The sequence below is a fragment of the Perna viridis genome, chromosome 8, assembly GCF_037379345.1.
Source record: "Perna viridis isolate PV_CMFRI_1.1 ecotype Kerala chromosome 8, ASM3737934v1, whole genome shotgun sequence".
Taxonomy (NCBI): domain Eukaryota; kingdom Metazoa; phylum Mollusca; class Bivalvia; order Mytilida; family Mytilidae; genus Perna; species Perna viridis.
In genome coordinates, this window is record NC_142452.1 from 29,178,676 (window position 1) to 29,204,808 (window position 26,133).

The 26,133-nt window shown below is 33.7% G+C and overlaps 1 protein-coding gene across 1 annotated transcript; it reads left to right on the top strand.

Moving 5' to 3' along the window:
- Nucleotides 1-18: 18 nt before the first annotated feature.
- Nucleotides 19-24,993, top strand: LOC148610128 (uncharacterized). The gene is made up of 17 exons (XM_088542225.1): nucleotides 19-679; nucleotides 2,078-2,246; nucleotides 3,520-3,593; nucleotides 3,953-4,164; nucleotides 4,785-4,945; nucleotides 6,497-6,602; nucleotides 8,411-8,456; nucleotides 9,070-9,161; nucleotides 10,065-10,292; nucleotides 10,878-11,009; nucleotides 11,530-12,925; nucleotides 15,228-15,439; nucleotides 16,585-16,701; nucleotides 17,123-17,281; nucleotides 18,148-18,280; nucleotides 19,121-19,522; nucleotides 20,187-24,993. The coding sequence occupies exons 1-17, from the start codon at nucleotides 319-321 to the stop codon at nucleotides 24,857-24,859; spliced, it is 8,673 nt and encodes a 2,890-aa protein (XP_088398351.1). The 5' UTR covers nucleotides 19-318; the 3' UTR covers nucleotides 24,860-24,993.
- Nucleotides 24,994-26,133: the final 1,140 nt, after the last annotated feature.

Consider the following 26,133-nt stretch of genomic DNA (forward strand, 5'->3'; position numbering starts at 1 on the left):
GCGCATTAATACGTTTTGATGTCATCAAGTTATGCGGCTAGCATCAATGTTTCTGAAATCATGTCAAATTATGCAGGTGTGATAAATCCAAAATACAGCTTGGAACTTCTCTCCCAGTTTGATTACGAGGATGGGTAGATTTTGAAGCATCAAAAATAGTCTTTTTATGACAAAAAGGTGCTCTAAGAAAGGTTTAAAGGTTGCTTGTAAAATGTCTGTCAAATGATTTAGCATTGTTTTGAAATTCATGGAACATTTATAAGATTCTTTGAGGTATAAGAAAGTTAGGAAACTTTTTTCCTTGCATTAAAATAGATAATGTCTGTGAATGAAGGTGCAGAGGAAATGATAGATATGAACTTCTTCATGTCCGGTTTAGTCTCTGAGAGTGTTGACAGCTTCGCTGACAGCAGTTTGACAGGATCCACAGCTGATGGTGCTGACCCAATGGATGGGGAGGCGGAGCCTGAGGAAAATGATCAACAGAACATTGATGATCACACATACAATCAGGCCCCACTCAGTTATGAGTTACAGCAAGGACTAAGAATTCTGAAAGAACTTATGTCTGATTCCAACAAGTCTGTCAACTTGCATTTCCTTGGTCCAGTTGATGATGGTCATCCAGAAACAGCTGATTATTATGAGAAAATAAAGAAGCCCATTTGGCTGGGAAAAAGTTAGTATAGATACCTTTTCAAGATATGGAATGTAACCCCTAAGTAAAAATGTACAATACATTATGATAAAAATTGAAATGATAAGTTCAGCCATAATAAGTAACTCATCAAAATAGAGGTTAAGGAAAAAGTAATTTTATCAGTTTATTATATTTGCTTATTATGATATACAAAAGTATTCAGTAACTACTGTGTTAAAAATTCAAATTTGATAGCAAATAAAATGGGCAGTCAATAAAATCAATGAGACTAAAACATAATCTTCACCTTTGTCCCCCTTACTTGCATATCTGTGTGTAGATAAACAACATTTTTTGTGTGGGATGAGATGTCAACATATAGACTTTCTTCTGTAAGTTACCACAATAAAATTCTGGCTCAGCATGTCAAGGGTCTTTTTGATTGATATCTTCCTAAAAAACATGAGACATTTGTCATAGGATGTAAAACGGCTACCAATCAGTGGGATGGATACCGGTTCATGATAATTGGTCAGTTAACAATGTGTATTCACAGTACCTTCAGTGAGATATTGTGGAATTGTCTGCAAGGGGTTTTAAAGTGGTAACCGCATTGGAATTTTAATTATGTATAGAAATCTTATGAAAGGCTCGATGAGAGTTGATAATCTTTAAAACAGTACATTCAACCATAAATTTGTGTCATCTGTTGACACTTTCAAACTGAAAGTTTTTGATGGATGTTTAATAGTCAAAGAAAAGGCAGGATTCAGTGTTTACAAACCCCAAAATGGCTTCATTATCAGAGGAAGACTTTCTTGCTACATGTATTTTATATAGCCTTTTTTGTTTAACAATTTTGCAAAGGTCCCAGTTATAGCATCTTATCTTTATCTTCGACATTACATTCTTTTACTTGTCTTTGCTGTTTAAGATTGACTCTCTGCTCCGAACTTTATCAATCAAATCCTTAACATTTCATTAGTTCTTTTCTTTCCTTTACTGGAAGTCATGTGCTTTCTTTTCCAACCATGTAACCAATCACCACGTTTATTTGTTTTGAAAACCAAAACTTGCATCATTGCAAAACTCAGCTGTGGTTGGTCAGTTCCTGTCAAATATAACGAGAATGGAAATGGTGAACGTGTCAAAGAGACAACAACTCCTTGGTGATGAAAAATGTCGGCTCAAGGCCACTTATGAGTCTTCAATGAACCGAGAAGGAAACCTTCACAGGCTGCAACTGGCCCCTAAAGTACAGGTTTCATGGAAATAGAATAAGATTCTATTCCATCCAAGTTTTCTTTTGCAGTAGACGCTACACTGTAGAACAAAGAATTATGATTTATTTATTTATATAGTGGCTCTGTATACTATACATTGTATGTAGATGTATGAATTCTCACATTATTTGATAATATTCTTGTGGTTTTTTAGTGAAGGAAAAATTTGATATGAGAGAATATGAAACCATTACTCAGTTTGTAGCTGATTTCCGCCAGATGTTAGAAAACTGCTACAGATTTAATGGACCTGACCATTTTGTATCACGCAGAGCACAAAAACTTGAAACCATGATGGAGCAGAAATTGAACTTATTATCTAGGTAATTAAAATTGAATTTTAGTTTATGAAACTAGTAGAAATTTGTGCATAATGGTATTTTCTTCATTGAAACAAAGATACGGCAAATACTATATACTTGTAAATCTAAGAAAAACTAAAGTTATGAGCAGTGCAGGCTGCACTGAACACAGAGCATGCAAATGATCTCACTGATACATGTAAAAGAAAACATTCTCTACTTTTTGAAAGTGCCTACCAAATCCAGAAAGCAGAAATTTGTGATATCATCATGATTTCATCATTGAGGAAAATGCAGCTGAATTTTTAACACAAATGTTGAAATTTGCGAGTATTTAAGTAGCAGTCTTTGTAAAAATCATGCAAAATCTGAAAAATGTGATACACTCTAAAAAAGGCCACATATTTTTTGTAATCAAGATTTTTTTCTGGGTCTATACTATGAAATGTGTAATAATTCATTCAAATCTGCCTGCTCTTAGGAGATAATCAACATTTAAAATCCAATAGATTCTTTTGTATTTGAGTGTCATTTACGGAGTTATCTCCCTTAATTTTGAAATGTACAGTGCATTCTATATGATTTTTATCTCTTAAGAACATGGGATATATGAAAAACTGAATGTTAATTTCTGTTTACCATGGCAATTCAAACAAAATATCAAAAATAAAAATATGTAGGCTTTTTACCCATGAATCACATTTTGCATGATTCTTAGCTGGAGTGCTACTTAATACATAACTATAATATGATTGTTGTTCTTTTGATAAGAAGGATTGTCTACATTTCAATTATTTTAGAGTATTAGGCTTGTAAGTATCGTTTTAGATTTGTTTTTGATATGGAATTTGCTGTTGAAAATTTTCAGAAAGGAAGACAGATTTGTGTTATGTTTGCTTTTTCTAGGTACATCAGTCTGATGCTCAGTAATCAAAAGTTTCTATTTTGTGTTGTTACCAAACTTATTATAGCATATTCATATTTGTCTTCATGTTTATGCAGATGAGGTTTTTGTACATAAAGTTGTCAGATTTACCCTGTACAAAAAAGCACATGGTCCTGGGCTTTTGAACGGGAGTTAGGTACCCATTCCTTGTGATTTAACATGGCCTTGTGACAGTACTTACAAGTACTATTGACATTGAAGGATTTAAGTCATGCATACACTGTTACCAACTCACAGATTACAAAAATAATTCAATTTTTCTGATATAGTCTTTAATTGCACTTAATAGGTATATTTTAGCTACAAAATAATTTGTTTCATTATATATTTGAATTCATCAAATTCCAGAGAATTAAGAGAGAAGACAAGTATTACTGCTACATCTGGTCAACTTCAGGAGGATCAGCTACCTATGATACCAGGTAAGTTCTTCTTAATATTGTTTGTTTTTTTTTCAGAATTTCAATTTCCTTAGAAAACAATTATTCTTTCCTTCCTTGCATCTCTGCTCAAAATCAGAAAGATAAAAAAAAAACCAGAAAACTTTAGCTTAAATTTTTTATTGCTTTTTGAAAATTTGGAAGAGGAATCAAGGGAACCAAGGTTATAGTGGAAAATCAGGCATTATTGTGAAACATGTTCATGTCTATTGTAAAAAACAAATTGTCTGGCACAGTCAAGTCATGTCGCTATAGGATAAAATGTAATATGTATATTTAGGGCTTATTTCTCTCTTTTCATGAATACTTGTACAAAACTATTGTTATATATATTATTTCAGGCGTCAGAAGAAGAGCAAGGGCAATAATACCCCATGACTCAACAGCATTACTGAATCAACTGAGAGTTGAAGAAATCCAAAAAGAGAGAGAAGCTCGTAAACAGCAAATGATGGAAAGAAAAGCAGTGTTAGAATCTCACATCCAGGGAATGATGGAATGGGAGGATAAACTGATGGAAGGTCACAGAGAAGAGGTGAAGGCCATGTGGGAGGTAAGATTTTTCTATGTCAAAGGTCATGGCTGTAACACCTGTAAATCAAAGTGTTTGAGATTCAGATATCAGATTACAAAAGATATGAGTGTTTGCAATTCATCATTGAGTAAGCAATAATTTCATGAAGTTGTATGTGTAGGAAATGTTTCACTTTGTTATGAGGAAGATTCATGCAGCTATACTCCTGCAAGTCAAGTTTCAGTGGTATATAGAAATCACTGTGTCCACATATTTTGTGAGTTCAACTCTTGTTTAACTGCTTTTTGGATTTTAATTACACTTTATAGAAACGATGGTTATTGTCAGACACCTACAAGTGGAGGTAATCCAACTTAAAGGTTTTGATATATTCATAGCTTGTAAGGTCAACTTCTACTTAAATTTAAAAAAAAATCAATGAATTCTGTAAAATTATGGTATGAGTAGATAACGTGGTGAAAGATTTCTGAAGCAAACAAGGGAAGGTTTATAACAGTACTTAAAGATGACATCTTTGGAGACCGAGGCAGGTGGGGTATTCTTATTTGTAAGGTTTTGATTATCATGTTCAATTGTGGTAGTAGAGCAATTAAATACCTTTTTTATTAATTATCTTACCGGAATTCTATATTTTTTAGCTTCCTTCGATTGGGTTATTGTTATTCTTGTGCCATTATCCACTAAACATTGGCGAGGTTGCCCAATTTGAGCTTGAGAGATGCATTTTTATGCCCAGAGAGAGTTCTACATTACAACGTATTATGACCACTTTACTGAGTACTCCATTTCAACGACACAAGTAAGTTAAAAAAAAAGGATCAAAAACATTTCTTAGTGTGGAGGTATGAGAATTTATAGTGGGTTACTATTTTTCACAAATTGTAGTTAATGTGAACAAGACTTATCATAAAAATTACCTCTTCTAAATGTGAGCCTAATTTTTCAATGAGCATCAATGATTGTCTGTTTTTTTAAGGTAATTTAAGGTATCTTTATCCTTCCCTCTATCTTCATCTTCCATTGTATCTCTTTATCTCTACTACTGATGGATTTTAACTTAACTTGTCTTTGGAAGGTCATTCACTTTGATTGACTTAGGTTTTGGTTGAAATATAAACTGATAATCTTAAATCTGATTTATCAATGCAGGGGCTGCTCTGGCTTTCAAAATTCTGTCGCCAAAAAAATAGCCAGCTACCAATTTTTTTTTGCCAATTTTCAGAAATTAAGCCAAAATAGGTGCCCAATAAATTATTCTAATTTTTTAAAATATGACAGTATTAAGTCCACTGATGAGTTATCCTTGTCAATTCATGAAAATAACCCCTTCATTTATGACATTCAAGTACCAAAGTCAAGGATTCACTCTTGATGCATGTATAAAGCAAGTTTTTAGCTAAGTTGTAGTCATCATCTAAAACTATTAGTCACTTTTCATATGCAAAATAATAAAGTACTACTCCAGAAACAGATGTTTTATTTCTATCAAGGACTTTATATTACTATGCTCATATAGTCCCGGATTTTAAAACATGTTGACCTTTGCCCTTTGTAGTCAGAGTAAATTTATCTTAAAATATAATTTCATTTTTTATATTTTCAACAAACTTGATCCTTTTTTTAAGTGCTAAAATTCCTAGCAAAATACCATGGACCATTAATTATGTCCCTTGTTGAATATCTCTTGTTCTTTTATATTCCACTGAATATGATGACTTTATGCCATCAGTATTTCCTTAATTAGATTATGGTAGTCCCCATTCTTTTTGTTTACCAATTTTCCGGCTAAAAAAGCCACATGGCAAAAGTGTTAACAAATGTCATCCATTTTCTTTTATCAGATATTGCATGTTGATGTGTTTTAGACACTTCCTGATTAGATAATCAGTGTTAGTTGGGTTTAATTTATTCTGTTATAAGGTAAATCTGTTTATGAATGTATCATATGGTTTAACAGGGCTGTGAAGCTTGTATGTAGCCACATGCACATGGCCATGATTGTGTTTACCTTTGACCAGATGAGAGGTTTGATTGGCTCAATAATATATTTACATCTGATTGACACCTCCCATGGGATATTTTTTCACAGTCATCTGGTCTAATTACCTTTGATTGGCTTTAGTCGTAAATTGGTTATGGTCAATTAACTCTGACCAGGTGTCAACACAATTGTTTAATTAAGAGAATATCCGTGGCTGACAAACTTCCTGTCAATTTTGATATACAAAACCCAGTTTATACACATGTACATATATTTGTCCTTACTTCATCTAGATTTAGTATTCAAATTTCTATTTCTATTTTATTTGAAAAAAGACTTTATTTTGAATTTTTTTTTTACTTCTTGCAGATTAGATAGAACTGGTATGATGCCATACAAAGTGTGGAATGAAAAACTACGGGAGAAAATGATACCATGGTTCAAGCTTCTTAAAGACTCACAAGATGTTAACAAAGTAGGTAGCTGTTCAGTTGTGTTTAAGGCAGTACAGCTTTTTACTAACATGACAAAAATTGAACACATTGATATAAAAGTACAGCAAAACCAAACTCTGGACAATTAAAATACCTATAGAGGTTCATTTTCATGAGGTTGGAGGAATCACGAAAATAAAACCTTGCCAAATTTAAAACTTCACAGTTATTTCCTGTAGTCTGTATCTATGTATGTGAAAATGAAAGACTGAAAATTTAATACCCCTATTCATAAAGCAAATGACAAAATTTGGTACCATTGAAAATTACACCATATAATGTAGTTTAAATAAGAAAGGTTTTCAAATTCAACTGGTTCGAAATCTGGTGAAACTGGTTCAATAAAAATTTACAGTGAAACCTGTTTATACTGAATGCCTTTTGGCCTTTTGAAATTGGTTCGGTGTAGACAGACCTAATATTCATAGGTTTGAAATACATTTATATACTGATGTAAAGGGACTTTAAAAAGTGTCTAGTTTTGACCGATTTTTGGATTATTCAGGGTTTGGTTTAGACAGGTTTATTTATAATTCAGTGTTCATTATAGACAAGTTTTCTTGTATCTGAGAACATGGATACTACAATGAAAAATGGTGGAGAGAAAAAAATACACAATGAACTGGATATTTAAAAAAACATGAACCATGGGAAATAAGCCTTCAAGTTTTGAGGTTTTTTTATCCTTTAGGATCAAAATACCTGATGTCACTGGTTTATGTCTGGAACTTCCCTACTATCTCTAAACACCACACAAAATTATAGTCCAAATATAATTCCTGTTGTATCATTTATTACCTTTTTTATAACCAATAAATATGTTTCTGGCAATTATTCAGCTCAATCTATAATATTATTTTTGCAAATCGAATTAAGATCTACCAGTTTCTTCAAATCAACTGAAAATTTGAGGGAATCCTTTTTTGGCCTTGAAAGATGTTTAGGATTAAATTTGCATTTAGGTAATTCAGTTCTTGCAGTGTTTTGTCAAGAAACATGTTAATCATGTTCCAATTAACACACTTATTAATTAAAAGCTTAATCCTATCATTACGGTAATATTTTATGAATAAAAGGGAAGTGAAGAGCAATGATTTTACCAAGTAAACTTGGCAGGAAAATTCAAATTGATAAGAAATGTCTAGTTTTGGAAAATCTTATATTCATCTAGGAAATTATCTTTTAAAGCAGAAATTGGCTTTATTTGAATATAATTATTGTGTGGGATAAAAACCCCTTTGAAATAGTTTTTTTTTATAAATGTGGAAAAGGGTGAAATGGAACAAAATTTGTAATTATGTGTGAAGTTGGATACTGTTAAACTATTGATTACATTTTATACATCAGAAATCAGTAAAAAAAGTTGTAAAGATTGACATTCAGTCTATACTTATTAGGAAAAGCAGTTCTAAATAATATTGGAAATGCTAATGAATGATTACAGATTTTTTTTTACATTATGTAATCTTTTAAAATTTTGTTCATGCTACAATTTTCACAAGAATAAAAAACTTCCAGTGCAAACAGCACTTTGATTTACAAAATAGAGACTAGCATGCATTAAAATCTGTCATGAATTTTGGGTGAAACTTGAGACGGGAGCAGAAGTCTTTGTAGAGTTATGTATAGGATAACTAATTGAAAATTTCTCAAATACATGTAGAATGATAGTTTTCATAAAAATTGAAAAAAACTAGCATTTATAAAATCTGTGAAAAAGTAACTGTACAATCATACTGTTTATCATCGAATTATGCTGGTAAATAAGTTGTAATATTAAAAATTTCAGGTAGCTGACAAATTTGGAGTTGATCCATTCCTATTTCAAGTTGTTGGTAAGTGATAAAAGAAATGTTGCATGTACTGTATGGCTTTAATGCCCCACAATTGAAGATGAGGGACATTTCTCACGTATTGTCATCAAATGTTTTTTATGTAATGGAGGACATTTAGGATATATACAAGGAAAGGAAGGAGAAGCTTCTATTATTTTCATTTATATTGCATCTCCTATATAATTAATATTTTTTTCATATACAAAACAGTGATATATAAATTTAAAGAACAGATTCTTTCCTTTCAAAGCTTATAGTAAAGTGAATATATGGGGAAAATAGACAATGACCTCTGGTAATGAAAATATGGTTAGATGGCACTCTCAATCCTTCAATATGGTATAGGACTTGCAATTGATAGGGAGTAGTTAATGAATTTTTTACACTAGTTCTTCCTTTAAAATTGATGATGATGCAAAAATAAGGGAAAATTTCCAAGAGACCCTGTCTCCAGCTGTAAAATTAAAGGATAAAAATACAACAAGGCATGGTCAATATTTCAATATCAAATAGGACTCGTATTTGATAAGGAGTATTACATTATTCTGAGTGAAAGAATTCAGAATTGCATATTTCTTGTACAAGTAATGTTTTCTTTTTTTTTTTTTAACAGGCAAAAAGAACCCTATGAGAAAAAAGAAATTCCATGAACTGTCATTGTATCAGAGAGTCTGGGTACTAAAAAGTTTATGTGATCATTGTGTGGTAAGCAGATTAAGATGGTAAACAAGGGTACTCTAGGCCTACCTATTTATCATCCCATATTAGTGGGGAGCTTCACAAAATATCAATGAAAAATTTAGAATCTCCCACTTAAATAAAAGATTTATGGGAGCTTTTGGTGAAAACTACAGTAATTCCTGCAAAAAATACTGAATAATTGAATTTTTACACCCGAAATTTGCTTTTATGCATAATTTTCTCACATAAGACACTGACAATGAGGGAGAATCTCAGACTTGAGCTGTTCCAAAAATTGACTGGTTTGACTGTAGATGTAAATTGATTCATTTTAGAAAAAAAATAGTCCTGTATGAAATTTACCTAAGCCTAAATTAAAATTTTGTAATTTTTTAATTCAAAATTATTTCTTTACATCTTTGAAAAAACTGAACACTGATATTGTTTTATTTTGCATTCTGAATTATGAAATAGAAGTATTTCTCTGCCTACCCACAGTGAAAATTATGAGTTTCGGAAAGGGTAAACAAACATAATTTTAAATCTAAGCCCTACTTTAATTCTTTTTTTGTCCTTGATTATTAATTTCTATCAAAAACTTATCTACAAGGCTGAAATTCATCAGATTTGACTAAAATTATAATTAAACATCAGTGCCTACACATTTAGTCAGTTCTCGATTAAAAAAAATTCAGAAATGGATAAAATGTTACAAAATGCCTTAATGGAATAAAATAGTTTGTTGATGATTTTATTATACCCTTGTGAATGCATTGATGGAAGATCTTTTCAGTTTAAATTCTCCCAGTAAAGACAGCCAGATTGTTTTTATTTGAAATTATTGATTTATGACAGCCTCCAACCTTGAATCTGCTCCTCCTTTAATCTGAGGGCATAGGTTATGTGAGCATTCTTTTATTATTGTAGGAAAGTCAAGAATCTTTAGTGAAGACCATTGAATCACAGTATCCTGAGGAACAAAAAGACTACAAACTTGGCGAGGATGCTGATGGCAATACATATCTCCATTTTCCACAATTCTGTGGTGCTGATGTTCGTATATACCGCCAGGCATACATTCCCGAACCAGAGTTTGATGAACCCGAGGAAGAAGAGGAAGTAGTCGTTAAATCGCCAAAGAAAAGAAAATCAGCAGTAAGTCTGACCTGATAGGCAGAGTAAAATAAAACCAGCAGTCAATTTCACAAAAAGTTTGAGATGTAAAATTGGGTGTGATTTATGACATCACAATCTTCATTTCTGTTATGATGTTATAACTCAAAACATATCTTACACTTTTTTGTGAATATAGCTCTTGTTCTCCAATCTGAAAAAGGAATTAATGTTAAAATGAAATTGACCTTTTTATTCCAGTAAAATTGTACAGCATCACTTGGCTATGTCAGAAGACATTGTAGTACATTGTATAAGGAAAGCTCTGCATATAAATGATTGAAAACAAAAAGTTTTAGTTTAGTAAATAGATTAAACTATCAATCTTTTTAAATCATTTTTATTTTTTACCAATTCAAATGCTATTATATATTCAAAACTTACTGTTCCTTTGACTTCTCAAAGTTCAATGAAGAGTTCCTATTAAGATTATCTAATAAAAGATTCTGTTGTTGAGTTGTTCTGGATAAACAATTTGTGGTAAGAAAACCCATTTATTATTTTTAAATATAGAAAATTGAAATGAAAGCTCATCTGTTATAATGATATGAAATGCTTGTCTTCCAGAAGAAGGATAGGAGAGACAGATCCAAAAGTAAAGAGAAAACACCAGTACCTAAAAAGAAACCCAAAAATGTAAAAACCTTCACATCAGAAATACCCCTTCCTCCATCCAGTAGACCAAGTAGACTCAGACAGGTACTCTATTACTTTTAGATTTTGCAAAATCCCACTGGCTCAAGCCATTATAGATAACTGATTAAGTGTAGTACTGCTGATTTTTTACATAGCTCTTCGTGTAGAATTCTGCTCTGTATTGTCAGAAGACATAGTACTTGTTACTGTGAAACACCTGTTATACCGTTTGGATACATTGTATTAATTTGAAATTTGATCAAAATCATATTTTTCATCTTTATCAGCTGTGAAAGCTTTGTATAGATAGACATTAAAAATCTTTAACTCTTGAGTGTGCAAGACAGAAACTTTCATACACCCAGGATTTCTAGTTCTCTAATGAGGCTTCTTTTAGTTCAGAAACATTGAAATGTTGCTTGAGGTTGTCTGAGATTTCTGAGCCTTGCATTTATTGGTGATCTTACCTTCTTCATGTTTGCTCTAACACTTCCTGAACAATTTTTAAATATTTTTATTTCTAAAAAATTCTTCTCAAATAAACACATTCATATTTGACATAAGTTCGTTTTTAAATTTTAAGACTATAAAGACCGTCCTTCCAGTTGCCTCAAATGAGGATTCTTCAACAGAAGATGATGACTTAGAAACAACTGAAGACGATGGCACACAAAGTGAAAGTGAAAGTAAAAGTGAATCAGAAGACGAAACTGAAAGTTGTAATGACAGTGGAATAGATAATAATACTCCCTTTAAAAACATTCTCAGGAATAAAGTTATGGAACAAGATAATTTAAGTGAGACTTCTTCTTTAGATAGTAATGATATTTGGAGTGTGAAACGGACTAGATCTGGTAGGATTAGGTTTAATGGTGCAATGAGAATGAATAATGACCTGTCTTTGTTTACTGATGGAACATTATCTGAAAATAGCAATCAAGGTTCTGCTAAGTGTGCCAAAAAGAAGAAAAGGACGGACTTTAAAAATTTAAATCTTGCAAAAAATTTCAACGGTCTCAGTGAAAATGAAAATGAGAATGACAGTGATGCATGTGCAAAAGAGATAGATGAAAAGGGTGACTTGCACAGTGATAAAGCATTAGATTCTGAAATGGAGCAGAGTCATAGAAAATGTAAGGTTGACAATGAAATGGAAAAATCTTATACCCATGATGATTCTAATTCCTCAGTTATGAATAAGAATATGAGTAAAAGTAATGATTCTAATGTGATAGGGACCAATGAAGATAGCAGTACATCAAATGACTTTTCTGAGATAGAAAGTCAAGATACTCAAATGGAGGGTAATTTATCTGACAATGAAAGGGAAGAAAGTCATTTTAATACAATATCTCGGATATTTGATAAAAGTGCTGATGGAATTTTAGAAGATAGTGACACTGCATCATCTTTTCGGTTGAAAATTTGTGATAGTTCTTGTGAACAGAATTCTAATTCATCGAAATGTGATAGTCATCAACCTTCTCACAATTCAAATTCGGTCTCAGAAAAGGAAGTAGTAGTAAGGGAAGTAACTCCATGTAGGGAGATGAGTGACGGTACTGATACTGATGTAGAATTTAGCCCAGACAAATCTGCAATAGAAAATGATAATTACTCATACGAAAAGATGAAAACTTGTGAACATGAGAAATGTGATAAAAATGATTCTGGTTCTGCAAGTGGCAACAAGACTCAATCAGAGAAAGTTGACTACAGTGGATTTAAAATCTGTGATACTGAAATCTCATGTTCTGAAATTGAAGCAGGTAATTTTTTGGAGAAGAATGTACAGTGGGATACTCTTGAAAAGGTTGACTGTGATCAAAAAGATAATGTTGATGAAACTATTGAAGAAACTGCTGATGGTGAAATTGTAAAAACAGATGTTAAAACAGATAGTGTAGATGGTGAAAATGAAATCAAAATAAAGATCGAACCAGTCACAGCAGAGGAGGATTCATTAAATAAAAACTTAGGTAAAAAAACTTTGGTTTGATTAAGGTAACTCTTGAAATTAAGAATAATCTCAGACTTAAGTATTTTTCATGTTTCATGGTGCTCAGGCCTTGCATGATTACAATAGTTTACTGTACATGTTAGGCTGAAGCAGCCAGTACAGATAGGTACGTGTACAGATATTTCACTTTTTTTTTCAGTAACCATTGTCATGATATATATGACGACCTAGGGTAGGGGACGCAACTCTGACAAATCATTGGAACGTTTGTATTCTGCATTTTACATCAATCTTATGTAAGCATCAAAGTAACTTTTCTGTTTCAAATGAAAGCTTGATAGGCATTGGTGAAATTGTATGCAATACAAGCATATCACTGATTTAAACAGTTATGTCCCTTATCCTAGGTCTACGTCCTTTTGATGTGTACCTTCTGCTTGGTTGTTTTTTTTGGATAACATAGGTTATTTTGTATAAACTAATTTGGTACTGTGATGTAATGAATATCAATTGGTCAGCATTAATTTAAATAGGTTGATTTAGATAATCCCAAACTAAATAATGTTTTGGTTTTGGATCAATTCATAATTTTGACTGAGATAAATTGGAAATTAAATTTAAAGCATAAAAAGGATTGATTTTAATTTTTTGACAAAGTTTTGTGAGGCCAAGAAAAAAATGTGTCTGTTTAAGATGGTTACATTCTTTCAAAATAGGGTTGGTAGGTTGGCATTTTCATTTTGTGATTTTTAGCTCACTTGGCCTATTGCCATCACTTGGCGTCAGTCGTTGTCATTGTTGTCGTCATTAACAATTTCTTCAAACATCTTCTCCTCTAAAACTGCTGAACTGATTTGGATGAAACTTCAGATGCTTGTTCCTTAGAGTATCCTGCACAATATGACCATTTGGATTTTTGATCGGTTAAAAAAATAAGGCCGCCGTTACTAAAAATAGAACATAGGGGTCAGACAGCAGATTTTTGCATATATTTCCAAAACCGTTAGGTTTAGCCAAATTTTGACTGGGTGTAAGTTTTCAGCATGATTAGATCTATCTGTGGTCAAATTTTGGTGGAAATCTGTTGACCCATGTCAGAGTTATTGCCCTTTTTTGTTGTTTTTGATGTTATTACTTTCAAAAATCTTCTTTTCAGAAACTGCTCTCCAGAATGTCAATGAAAGTTTTTATTTTTGTTTTTTAGGTTATCTTTAACAAAATGACTGTTTGGATTTTTGATTGGTTAAAAAGCATGGCCGCCCTTACTAAAAATAGAACATAGGGGTCAGATGGCAGTTTTTTGCATATATCTCCAAAAGGGTTAGGTTTAGTCAATATCTTTCAATTGCTGAAATGATACTTATTATATGGCCTACAAAAGTCTCTGAGGGATCAAAGTTGTCAGACGACTCCATCTAAGAGTCATTGCCCTTGAGAAGTGAAAAATGACTTTACATTGTTCAGCCAATATCTTGAAAATGATGATAGATAAAATGAAACTCAATTGCTGAAATGATTCTGATTATAAGGCCTACAAAAGGCTTCAGGGATTAAAGTTGTCAGACAACTCCATGTAAGAGTTATTGCCCCTGAAAGGCAAAAAAATTACGCTTTTAGCAGTTTTTAGTCAATATCTTGACAACTATAATGGATAGAATAAAACTTTCAATTGATGAAATGATCCTTATGATTAGCCCTACCAAAGTCTTCATGGAGTCAAAAGACAACTCCTTGTTAGAGTTACTGCTCTTGAAAGGCAAAAATTTAACCTGGTAAGCGATGGAGGCTCCTTGGAGCCTATTGTTTTTTTTTCCGGACAGGTTTACATTTCATTAGCCAAATCGTTAGTCTCTGAGTGTTGTTTTATACACATAATAACATCTTTGTATGTATTATTAATAACTATTTTTGTGGACCCCATGCTGCTGTCTGGCTTCTGTAAACGACTGGGTCGACCATATGTATTGAAGAAAGCTACAACACTGTGTCAGCTCAAATGATGAAAGGACTTTGATAAAATGTACTTTCGGATTTCCCTCAAAATTACCTATTTTTATTTTTTAATTTTTAGTTATGGGATAAATTGGCTTTGATTTGGGGCTTAGAAATAAAAGTGGTTGGGTAAGCAAAAACAGATCTATTTTTTAGGCCTGATTTAACCAATTTGGGGGCAGTTTAGGCTTCACAATCTTCAAAGCAGTTACGTAAAAGAATGAACTGTCCAAAAGTTGGTTATGCAAGCACACATTTGGATTTTAAATTAACAGATGTGAATTCAACTGATACAAAGCTGGCATACATTTTGTTTGCTTCTGTTATAGATGCAGGGTTTAAAGTTAAGAATGAGGATAAAGACAGTGATATAAAAAAAGAATCTAAAAATCAAGATAACTCCATGATAGATGAAGATTTGAAACAGAATATTAAGCAGGAACCAGAAGAAACAGTCAAAGTAAAAGAGGAAGAAAAAACTGATGTAAAGGAAGAGGTTATAGAGTCAGATGACGAGGAAGATGAAACTGAACTTGTTCAAGTAAGTTATTTTGAGGTCATACACGTAGTTCACGAATTTGTAATAAATTTCTAAATTTTACAAAGGGAGATAATTCAATGAAAGAAATTTTATATATTTTTATTTTAAATTTCATAGCAGTACTAATCCTTTACAACAAATTGGTATTTGATGAAATTAATATGGTTATGATGGTTTGGCATTGCACATAGATTTATTGATTATTGGAGTTTAATGCCCGAGCAGCAGTATTTCAGCTATATTTCAGGTGATGAACATGAAATGGATGATAAAATGAACATGAAATGATGAAGGTGAAATCAAAAAAGAGATTTGTTTGTTGGGGTTTAATGTCCGAGCAGCAATATTTCAGCTATATTCAGACGATGAACATGAAATAGATGATAGAATGAGAATGAAATGAAAAATGGGATGGGACACAAGGATGACAGGGTCAACAAATTTTGATTGCCACAAGATAAAAGGGAGTGATGGGTAGGGTTGGGCAATTTAGCCTCCTGTGGCGGAGCGCAAAGATTCCTACTCCTATCGAATACCACTGCAGGGTTCTTTAACATGCGAGGAACATGGCATCTTTCCCAACACAGTGCACCGCTATGGTTTGCGGTCAGGTTTTCCGTATTATAGCCTGACAACCCCAGCATGTAACATGCCAGGGGTACCCCATTCCACCACCTGGGGCACACATCCCACTTGCTCTGTGGGCAGAGTGCCTAGCCCCTGGCTAGGTTTCTGAGCACTATTTAGTTGCCTTTTACGACAAGCTTAGCGTTGCTGCAGGCCTATTCTTTTGATCTTCAGACCTGCACAGGGCCATTACACATAGATATGCATCAAGCAATTGGAAGTTTGAACTACTGGTTATGAGAAGTGACATTTTGTCCAGACATAGTTAAAATATTGAATATTAAAGTGATTTTGATTTTTATAAAGTTCACACAATTTTTCTGATAATCGTCTGTTCACTTTGCAATTAAAATTGACTGAAATAGAGATCACTATGTCCATGTTGGCTTGGGGTATGTACATGTGCTAGCATAACTCTTTGTTGAAAAAAAGACATTTAACCAAGTCTTCAATTTTTACTGTAAACTGTGTTTTATCAATCTGAATCAAACAATTAGGGATATTTTTATTAACCTCAGGGTCCAGAGATTGGTCCATTTGAGTTGGTAGCTGAGAGTGTTGAAGACCTGAAGAATCTTGTGGAGAAATTTGCTGAACCAGAATCTTATACTGTTGGTAGGGGAAAGAAAACAAAGGTAATCATACAATCATGTAAAATAAAGGTAAACTTACAAAATGTATTACTAAAGGAGGCAATGGTTACTTAGTGATTAGTGTAACATTTATTTCCTGCATGTGAATATAGAATTTGCCAAATATTGAGTGGCTTGATTTCGAAAGGATTTGTAGTTGAGTACTGGCTATGCTCACTTGAACTTTGCTTTATATGTCCTGAAATTTTGTTGTTTTTTTTTAATAGAAATCCTCACTTTTGTGTGCTGTCTTGTTCTTATTTTCAGTTTTTATTTTGTATTTCTTTCTGTGTCTATATTATGTGTGTAAATTGTCTGTTTCTTGGTTTTGTCCACGTTCTTGGATTTGAATCGTCCTTCTATTTTTGATGCTTCTATATTTTTTGCTTAGATTTAAAACAGCTGTTTGTCTTTGATATTCCAGGTAGTAAAACCCCCACCAAGGAAGAAATGTGTTGTTCAGTTACACAACAGACTGACCTATCTATTAAAGGAATTAGAACCTTGGGAACAGAAGTTAATACAAGCTACAAAGAAAGCTAGACTTAAAATGAAGAAAGAATATGAATCCTATGTGGAACAGGTATACAGATTTTAAAAGCTCATCAATTACAAATTTTTCATAAGGCTAATGCCATATAGGAGGTTACTGGGGTATTTTCATTTAAGTGATTAAATTTTCACTGTATTTCATGGTAATTGTCTGGACATGAAATAAAACACAGGATTTTACAAGTTATTCCTACCTATAGGGTAAATGGTTTACTCTAGAATCACCTTTATACCTTAACAATATACAGTATATATTGTATACTGGTATTGATTGTGTATATGACTACCTCAGTTGCAGTTGTAGGTATCCATCAAAATAAGAAATTGCCCCTAAGCAAAGAACATAAGGGTTGCAATGGAATCAAGGCCATTCAAAATTTCTTTCCCTGTAGTATCTACTCAAGTGGCAACATATTCATCTGGGGTAATTGAATGAATTTCTTGGATTTCATTATACCCCTCATAAACAAAGTTTTGATGATATACAGATAACATCAAAATTCATGTCTGTTAGTCCATCCATCTGTCCACTTTTCTTGTAGGATAAATTTATAGGAAGGTTGGGCATCATATGTAGATATGCATGAAAGAATATAATGATCCTTAGAGGACTCCAAAATTATCACGATTATATAATCTTACTTTTAAAACATTGCAAGCACAACTCCTTAAATGCTCGAGGAATTTTGATGACATTTTATAGAAAGGTTGATCATCGTTAAGGAATATAATTTTTGTTGTAGGACTACCAAGGGAAATTATACATATTAAAGGGTTACATTAAATAGTCAATTTCATTGAAGAGCGGGTTTTCTCTTTGTGAGCTTGCTAACAGTATTTTTAGTGTTGTAGCCTTTTTGTATCCCTTCATGTAAAATATAATCTTTTTATTTGAAGGATGAAGATGGCTGGGAATCTGACCATTCGGAATCAACCAACTCAGCCACTGAAGAAACTGGTATGGAAGTAGAAAGTACTCCCAGCAGACAACCAAGTATCCCTAAGGACAGTGAAGACAGCAAGGGTGCTGGTAAGTATCTTCAGTGAAGACAGCAAGGGTGCTGGCAGGTATCTTTAGTGAAGACAGCAAGGGTGCTGGTAAGTATCTTTAGTGAAGACGGCAAGGGTGCTGGTAGGTATGTTCAAAATACAGTGAAATCCCTTTTGGTCTTTAACTTTGGTTTGGTTTATGCTGGTGTTCAGTTTTCCAATGTTCAAAATACTGTTTTGATATAAGGAATTTTAAAATGTGTCTGGTTTAGACAGGTTTTTTTTATTATTCAGGGTGCAGTTTAGACAGATTTCACATGACATCTGATGTTAATGAAATATTAATAATGCCATTTGGTCTGTAATTTGATGGAAAATGTTTTTTTCAATATTAATGATGAAAACTCGTGTATTAAATATTAATATGATTTTTCAATCAAAATTTGTTCTGTGTCCAATGTATTGTCCATTATATTAAAAGGAAATGATAATATGCTGAAAGAAACATGAATCAATTTCATCAACACATCAATTAGTAAATTTGAAAGGAGAAAAAATGTAAAATATTTAATACTTGTCGTAATTTATCTGCTTTCATTTCGACAAATAAATCATTTTTATTAATGGTATATTAATATCAGATGAAGGATAGAGTGATATGGTATTTAATTTGACATTTAAATTCTTGTTATGGATTATTATAGTTTATGATTGCTGCTGAATGCATTTAAATGTTGTTAAGGAACATTTACTCTGTAATTGTTGAAATTAAATTGAAATTGAAATATTGATAATTATAAAATTTAGAGCAAGGAAAAACCATTTTTATAATTTGTAAGCTCTGTCCATTTCATTAATTGATTAGTTTCTGTTTCTTCAGTTGAGGAGGGTGAATGGGATATAAGTACAAGAGGCAGAATAAGAAAACGCAGAATCATTCCCAATAATGTGGAAGACCAAGGAATATCTAAAAAGCGCAAAGTAGAAACAACACTACCATCAACTACAAACCAACAATTTCAACTTAAACCTGGACAGACTACAACCAGTATGGTCTCCTTAGTCACCAGTCAGGTCAAAGGTCAAAATCCAGGACATTTGTTGCTACACACGTCAGGAGGACAAACTTACTATACTGGTTTGAATCAACAGTCATTGGGTAATTTGAAAGTTTTGTCACAGACCAAACAGACAGCTCATCCAATCATTCAACAATTGCTACAAAAACCAGGAATGTCATCACCACGACCTTTAGTCAGCACGACCTTGTCAACAACTCAAGGTATGAAACTTAAGAACATATACTAGTAGTTTGATTAAAAGCCCTTTGGATGATATTTTGTTTGTTTTTCCCTTTTGATTTTTTACCCCAACTAATATTGCAATTATCTTGTCCATATGTCTGTCTGTCACATTCTATTCGCTGTTATTGCATGATGGCATACTGTGTCTCCCCTTCCCAGGTTCCTCGCTTATCTACTTCCTGTTTACTGTATATGACTTAGTAATTTATTAGCTGATGCATAATGGCAATTTTCATAACAGATTTCACAGCCTGGGTTGTAGGATATGCTTAGAAATTTGATATATAACTTTTGCATGGTGACTTGTGTTGTGCCTTCCCTTTCCAGGTTCATCCTTTATCTGCTTCCTGCTTAATGCACAACTTAATTACACAGAAATAGCTGAGTGGGATATTATTAGCATGACATATCATTCTTAATCTCGTTATGCTTATGGGTTTTCAAAGTAAATATTACTTTTGAGCAAGGACATTGTTTTAGCCCTAAAAAAAATGGACCAAGAAAAAAAAACCATCAAAAGCAGTAACATTGAGAACTTCAGGTGCATGTACTTGCATTTCTTAATGTCAGTAAAACAAAATGTTAAGCATTTAAAAAGTGTGATTAAGTTTATTTAAACATGAGTTTTGTCTTTTTATTCAGCTGTAACACCAGTGGTCAAGAGTGCTAAGAAAGTTGCAACAACTCCACAGAAAACTGCAGTATCATCTACCAAAACCTCAACACCAAGTGGAAAAGTCCAGTATTTTGCAGCAAACATCAACAGTTTGCCACCAGCAGTCATTCAACAGCTGATCAAGTCAAATGCCCTGACAATTCAGCCTGGAAACAGCCCACAGGGTATGATCCTTCTAACTGCAGTCAATCCTGAGTCTGGTGGAATTTCAGGTGCCAAAGCAACACTCACACTTCAAACTCCTATAAATGTGAAAACATCCAACACTGTCCAACTACCAGATATGACAACAGGTGTTGTAACTACTGTCACAAGCTCTTCAAGTGCAGCATATTCTTCATCTTCAAATGAAAACCAGACTATGAGTCAAACTATGTCCAATATTCAAGGTCAAGCAGTTAAAAACCAAACTACTGCTAACAGTCTTTTGACACAAGGAATATCAAATGCTAACATAACCAGTGTACAACCAAATAAGATTTTAAAAATGACTTCAGAATCTCCTGTAGCAGTTAGCTCTACAACCATAATAGTCTCATCTGCAAGTAAACCTGCCATTCAGGTTGCACCCATCAAGCAACATTTGGGTGGTGCACAAAGTGTACCTGTTTCTATACCGAGGACTACTGCTCAGAAAGTTGTTCTTCAACAAAGTGCTAATGCTTTACCAACAGCTAATCAAGGAGTAAGGCTGCAAAATTTAAGTGGCTTGAATATTGTTAACCAGGGAAGCTATATACTCAACACAGGTCAGAATACAGGAGTTCCTCTACAAATGAACCCTACACTGAACTTAGGAGGTCAAGGGTCATTGAATTTAGGTGCTCAAGGAACTTTGAATATTGGTTCTCAAGGCTTAACGCTACAACAAATTCAAGCTTTGGCTTTACAAGGTATAAACATCCAGGGAGTGTCATTGCAAGGATCTAACTTGGTAGTACAGCCAAATGCTGGTGTACGAATTCAGAATCCAGCCACAGTTCAGCAACCACTCCTCATTGGATCCAATGTCTCTTCAACAATTACTTCCACAGGAAGCTTAGGCAATAGTGCAGCAAGTCAAAATATAGGAATGGCTCAAAGTGTTAATGTTGGACAAAGCGATCCATCATTGAAAGGACTGTTAAATACTGCTTCTTGTTCAATTTCTGGACTTTGTCCTCCCATAAGTCCCAATTTGGGATCGATTTCTGCATCTGTTAATGCTGGAACAAGTGAGCCGTTATTGCCAGAAGGGTCAAGTCTTGTCCCAGGACTTCAGATCTCACCCAATAGATCTCAGTGTAAATATGCTAGTAATGTGACTGTTAAAACATTGCTGGAAGCTAGAAAACCTATTATGTCTGAAACGACTTCTGAAAATCAAGGTACTATAGTTGTTCAATCAACAGCCACTGGAGTAAAGAAGTTAAAATTGCCTAGCAAGGCAGCATTAGATTCTGCAATACAAACAGTAGTCACTGAAGTAAAAACATCATTGCCAACTGCAAACATCAAAGTTCCGTCCCCTGTAACAATGCCTTCAATTCAACCAAGGCGTAATATAACTAAGACAATACAAAGTATGAAAGTGCCAATTCCTACCACACCAAAAGTTGAGGCGAAATCAAATGGACCTATTTCTGTCCAGGTGTCACCACCTAATTACGTACAGCCAGCATCTCCAGTTATTGGACAACCCAATCTGGCTGTTGCTAGTCCTGGTTTGATTGGACTGAACCAAATAAACAATGCTGGGCAACTTATGTTAACAAATCTAAAATCATCATCAAACATTCCTACTGGGCAAAATATTGTACAAGGATATCTAACCCCTCAGGGGTTGATTATACCATCGGCAAACTTGAAAAATGTACAAAGTCAGCAGAAAGCTGGAACTTTGACAGGAAGTCTTTCTGCTAGTATAGAACCAGCTTCACCTTTGATTAATAATCCTTCTCAGCCAATATCATCAGCTATACAGGCCACTTTATCAACTTTGGCTCAACCTATAGTTCAGGCTGGGATAAAAATGCAAACAACATCAGCGTTATCTCTCGACGGAATTACACCAAGAACTTCTATGAAAAACTTGGAAAATATCATGAATTCTCAACCATCAACAAGTATTGCTGGTGTTAGTACAAGTATATCATCTAATTTGATGACACCACAGCTTGTTCAAAAGCCCTTAGGACAGTCTGGTAGTGGAAGCCAGCTTCCAACTGGAAATTTTGTTTACCTTTCCCCATCATCTAATTTACATGGAGGATCTCAAATTATGATTAATGCTAATCAACCTTTAACCCCTGTTGGTATGGGTTCTACTTTAAATAATTTGAACAATAGTGCAGCTTTAAAGGCTAACCAGTCTGGATATAAACAACCACAAAATGTAGACCAATTGAACATGACAGGAAATTCTAGAAATCTACTGACTCAGTCACTAGGTGTCATAAAAACTGACTCAAATTTTCAGTCAAAACCTGCCAATGCTATAATTTCATTACCATTGGCAACTGGGAAGCCACAAAATTTACTGGAGTCAAAAGTAAAAAGTAATGTAACTTCTGTTTCATCAGTGGGAAATAATGCTACGTTATTAAGTCATTTGAACAGTCCTGTTTTGAAAACTGTGAACCATTTCACATTAGCGACAACCAAAGCAGATATTAATCACTCATCTATAATTTCTTCTGTGTCAGCAGGTCAAAACAAAATGATGCTGAAATCTGACCTACTGCAAAAACCATTACAAGCAGCTGCTGGTCAAATGAATAGTCTAACACCAGTCGTCATTAATCAACAGTGCTCCAGTTCAGAGATTATGAAGCAGTTGGCAGCAGCTCAAGTTTTAGGAGCACCTGTCCAGCAAATAACAAAACAACAAAACCAGACCTTAACATTGGCTAATGGAAACAAGCTTGTTGTTCAAATGCCAGGCCAGAATAACATTGTTACTACACAAATAGAAAATAAAATGTTATTACAGCTACCTGGGCAACTGGGAGCAAATTCTGTCCAGCTGATGTCACCTTCATCTAGACAAGCCTCATCAGGCTTACCAGCCCAGGGACATGCAAGTGTTATATCTACTGATAGTCAGCAGAATGCTGCTGGAGTTGGTAAAGTTATGATACAAGTTCCTGGACAAACTCAAGCTGGTGGTACCATGCTTTTCATTTCTCCACAGAAAACATATGTATTAGGCTCACAAGCATCACAAAACCTAGTTGGCAGCAGTGTTGTGCAGTCTGTCTCACCAAAACCAGTTGTTAGTAATCCTGCATTATCAAATGTTCCAAAAATTGCAAGTACCAATGTTCTGAAATCTGTTCAACAGCCTACAATGGTGGTACAGCAGAATAATTCAACAAGCCAAGCAGGAAAACCAAACAATGTTATTCAAGCAAAAACTGTAGTCCAAAAAGATGACAAAAGCACTTTATTGAAGGCTCAGAATACTGACACAGTCTTCAAGTTTCCAAGTGTTTCTCCCAAAAGTGGTACAAGTCCAGCTACAGTGGTTCAGCAGATGCCACAAATTGTGCAGAAAAATTCTCAAACTGTTGGCAATGTACCTGCATCTCAAGTAGGAAAATCTAGTATCGTGCCAATAAGTGGTAGTATTGTTGCCACAACTCAAACAGTAGTTTCTAGTCAAAGTAAAAATCCTGGAACACCACAGAAGTTATTCCTATACAACATCAATGGGCAGCTTGTGACAGCACAAGGGGTGCCTGTTACAGTTGAAAATGGTATTCTGAAGATACTACCACAACCTAAAATTCAAATGTCTAATTTTAATTTGCCAAAAAGTCCACCATTTGCTTCTCGATCTCAACATGGTAATGTACCCATTTCACCAAAACCTGGGCAGACGACTGTCAATGCTCAACAAGCTTATTTGAATGTATTAACAACTTCACACTCTGGACTTGCTGCATCTGCTACTCAACTTCATGGGAAAAGTCCTATAGTTCCTGGAAATAGCCTATCTACCTTATCTCAGCCAATCAAACTTCAAGCTCCGCCCATAGGATCTAAACAAGTGATACAGCAAAGTCAACCAATAAAACTTGTTGCTCCTCCATCTGGTTCAAACCAGAATATGTCTGCTGTAAGGAATTTAAATACTGTGTTGACGGTAGCAGATGTAGCCAACACAAATAGTGTCAAACAAACTGAAATGTCAAGTGTTGGTATAAAGAGCGCTGTCTTGCAACCAGGAAAAGATATAGGACAACCTCGGCCATCTCCTCGCTTTGTAGTCATGCCTGAAACAGGCGAACAGACACAAATTGTATTTCCTCAACCAAACATTCATTCCAGTCATTTGAATTTCATTAACAATGAACAGAGTGCTTCATCAGCTATAATTTCAGCAAGTCAGAAGGTTGCTACACCTGTCATTTCTCAAACTGTCAACTTGCCATTTGTACAAAATTCATCACCAGTCATTTTGAATCATCCAATCAAAATTAACAATGCATCACGGAAAGTTCCCTTTGTATCAACAGTTTCCATTAGTCCAAGTATGAATGGTGACCATCCAGTCAAGACAGGTTCCCTGACAAAGAATCCAGGAATCAGTTCAGGAGATGCACAGGAAGCTGCTCTCAATCTACTTTCTCTGGCCAATCAGAGATTCTCATCTTAGTGCTCCTTGTTAACTATGCAAATTTTAATTGTTAGTTGGATTTTCTTTGTGAAGGCTATTTCATTTAAACATGAACAATACCTGTATGTACCCGAGGGAGGTACTATTTATTATAATATTATTGCATAAGGTTTTCCATATTGGCTTAGTTATTGGTCTAGCTATTTTGTTTCAAAAGAATACACACATGTATTTAAAAAAAAGTGGTAGATGTGAAATTAAATAGTTACAAAATTGGAGTGACATTTCAAATAAGGAAATAAAGTGTCTGTGTAAATGACTTTGTTTACAGTAATACTAACTGCATTATGTTGTACTAATTACAGACATTAGGTAAATTGAGGGGTAGACATTTAAAAAATGTAAGCCTACTTTATTTTTTTTGTTGGTATATTAAGGGGAGAAATCTTTTGTATCGTGTTTGGTTTTTTTTTTAAAGAGTTTTGATAACATTTGAAACAGTTACTACAAATTTACGAAATCAAAATTCACCATAAGTGAAAAACTGTTGTTTTCATAACTGGGAAAAAAGCAAACATTGATATGTATTTGCTATTGTTATCTTTTACCATCATTTTTAAAATGATTATTTTTATTTACTAATATTTTGTAATTATCAAATTACTGATCCTTGAGTGTAGGAAGATGATCATGTTGTTAATTTACCAATGATATTTTAATGCACTTGCAAGATAATGCTTTGGGCATACCAGTAAATAGTTGGGTTTTGTGTCTAAATCACCACATCTTGGACCATTGCAAGTTAATTTTTAGGTTGCCATCAACCAGAAAAAAAATCTATTGGTGGGAGGATCAGTTTGGTAAACACACTTGTAAAATTTTCAGGACCATTGTATAATGGGCTTAACAAATGTCAAGGGCTATATCTGCTGTCAGGTCTCCATTTATTTGTTCTTTTTTTTAACTTCATTTTAAATTTTGATGTCACACTAGCTCATGCCATAGATTTTAATATAATATTTCGTGGGTTTTGATTTGATAAGAAGATATTTTTACTTAGTAGTGTAGTTATGATGGGCATTAAAATTTTCCAAATTCTTATTAATTGATGCAAGTATCAGTTTTATTGCTCTGAAACTATTTTGTTGGTTTTTGGGATACATTTTTTGTATTCACCAACAAAAGAGTGAAGAGCAGTTCCTCTAGTCTCATCGATTCTAGTGTTAACTTAAAAATGTTCTCCAGTTATACCAAAATAATCAAGTACATGTACATTGTATTATTATGATTGTTCCCTGTCATTGCCTGTTTGG

Bases quoted from the DNA above. Each gene is read 5' to 3' on its own strand.
- LOC148610128 (XM_088542225.1), top strand. From the start codon at position 319: ATGTCTGTGAATGAAGGTGCAGAGGAAATGATAGATATGAACTTCTTC. The intron at 4,165-4,784 runs GTAAGATTTTTC...TATATTTTTTAG, and splicing joins AGGTGAAGGCCATGTGGGAG to CTTCCTTCGATTGGGTTATT. The intron at 19,523-20,186 runs GTATGAAACTTA...CTTTTTATTCAG, and splicing joins GACCTTGTCAACAACTCAAG to CTGTAACACCAGTGGTCAAG.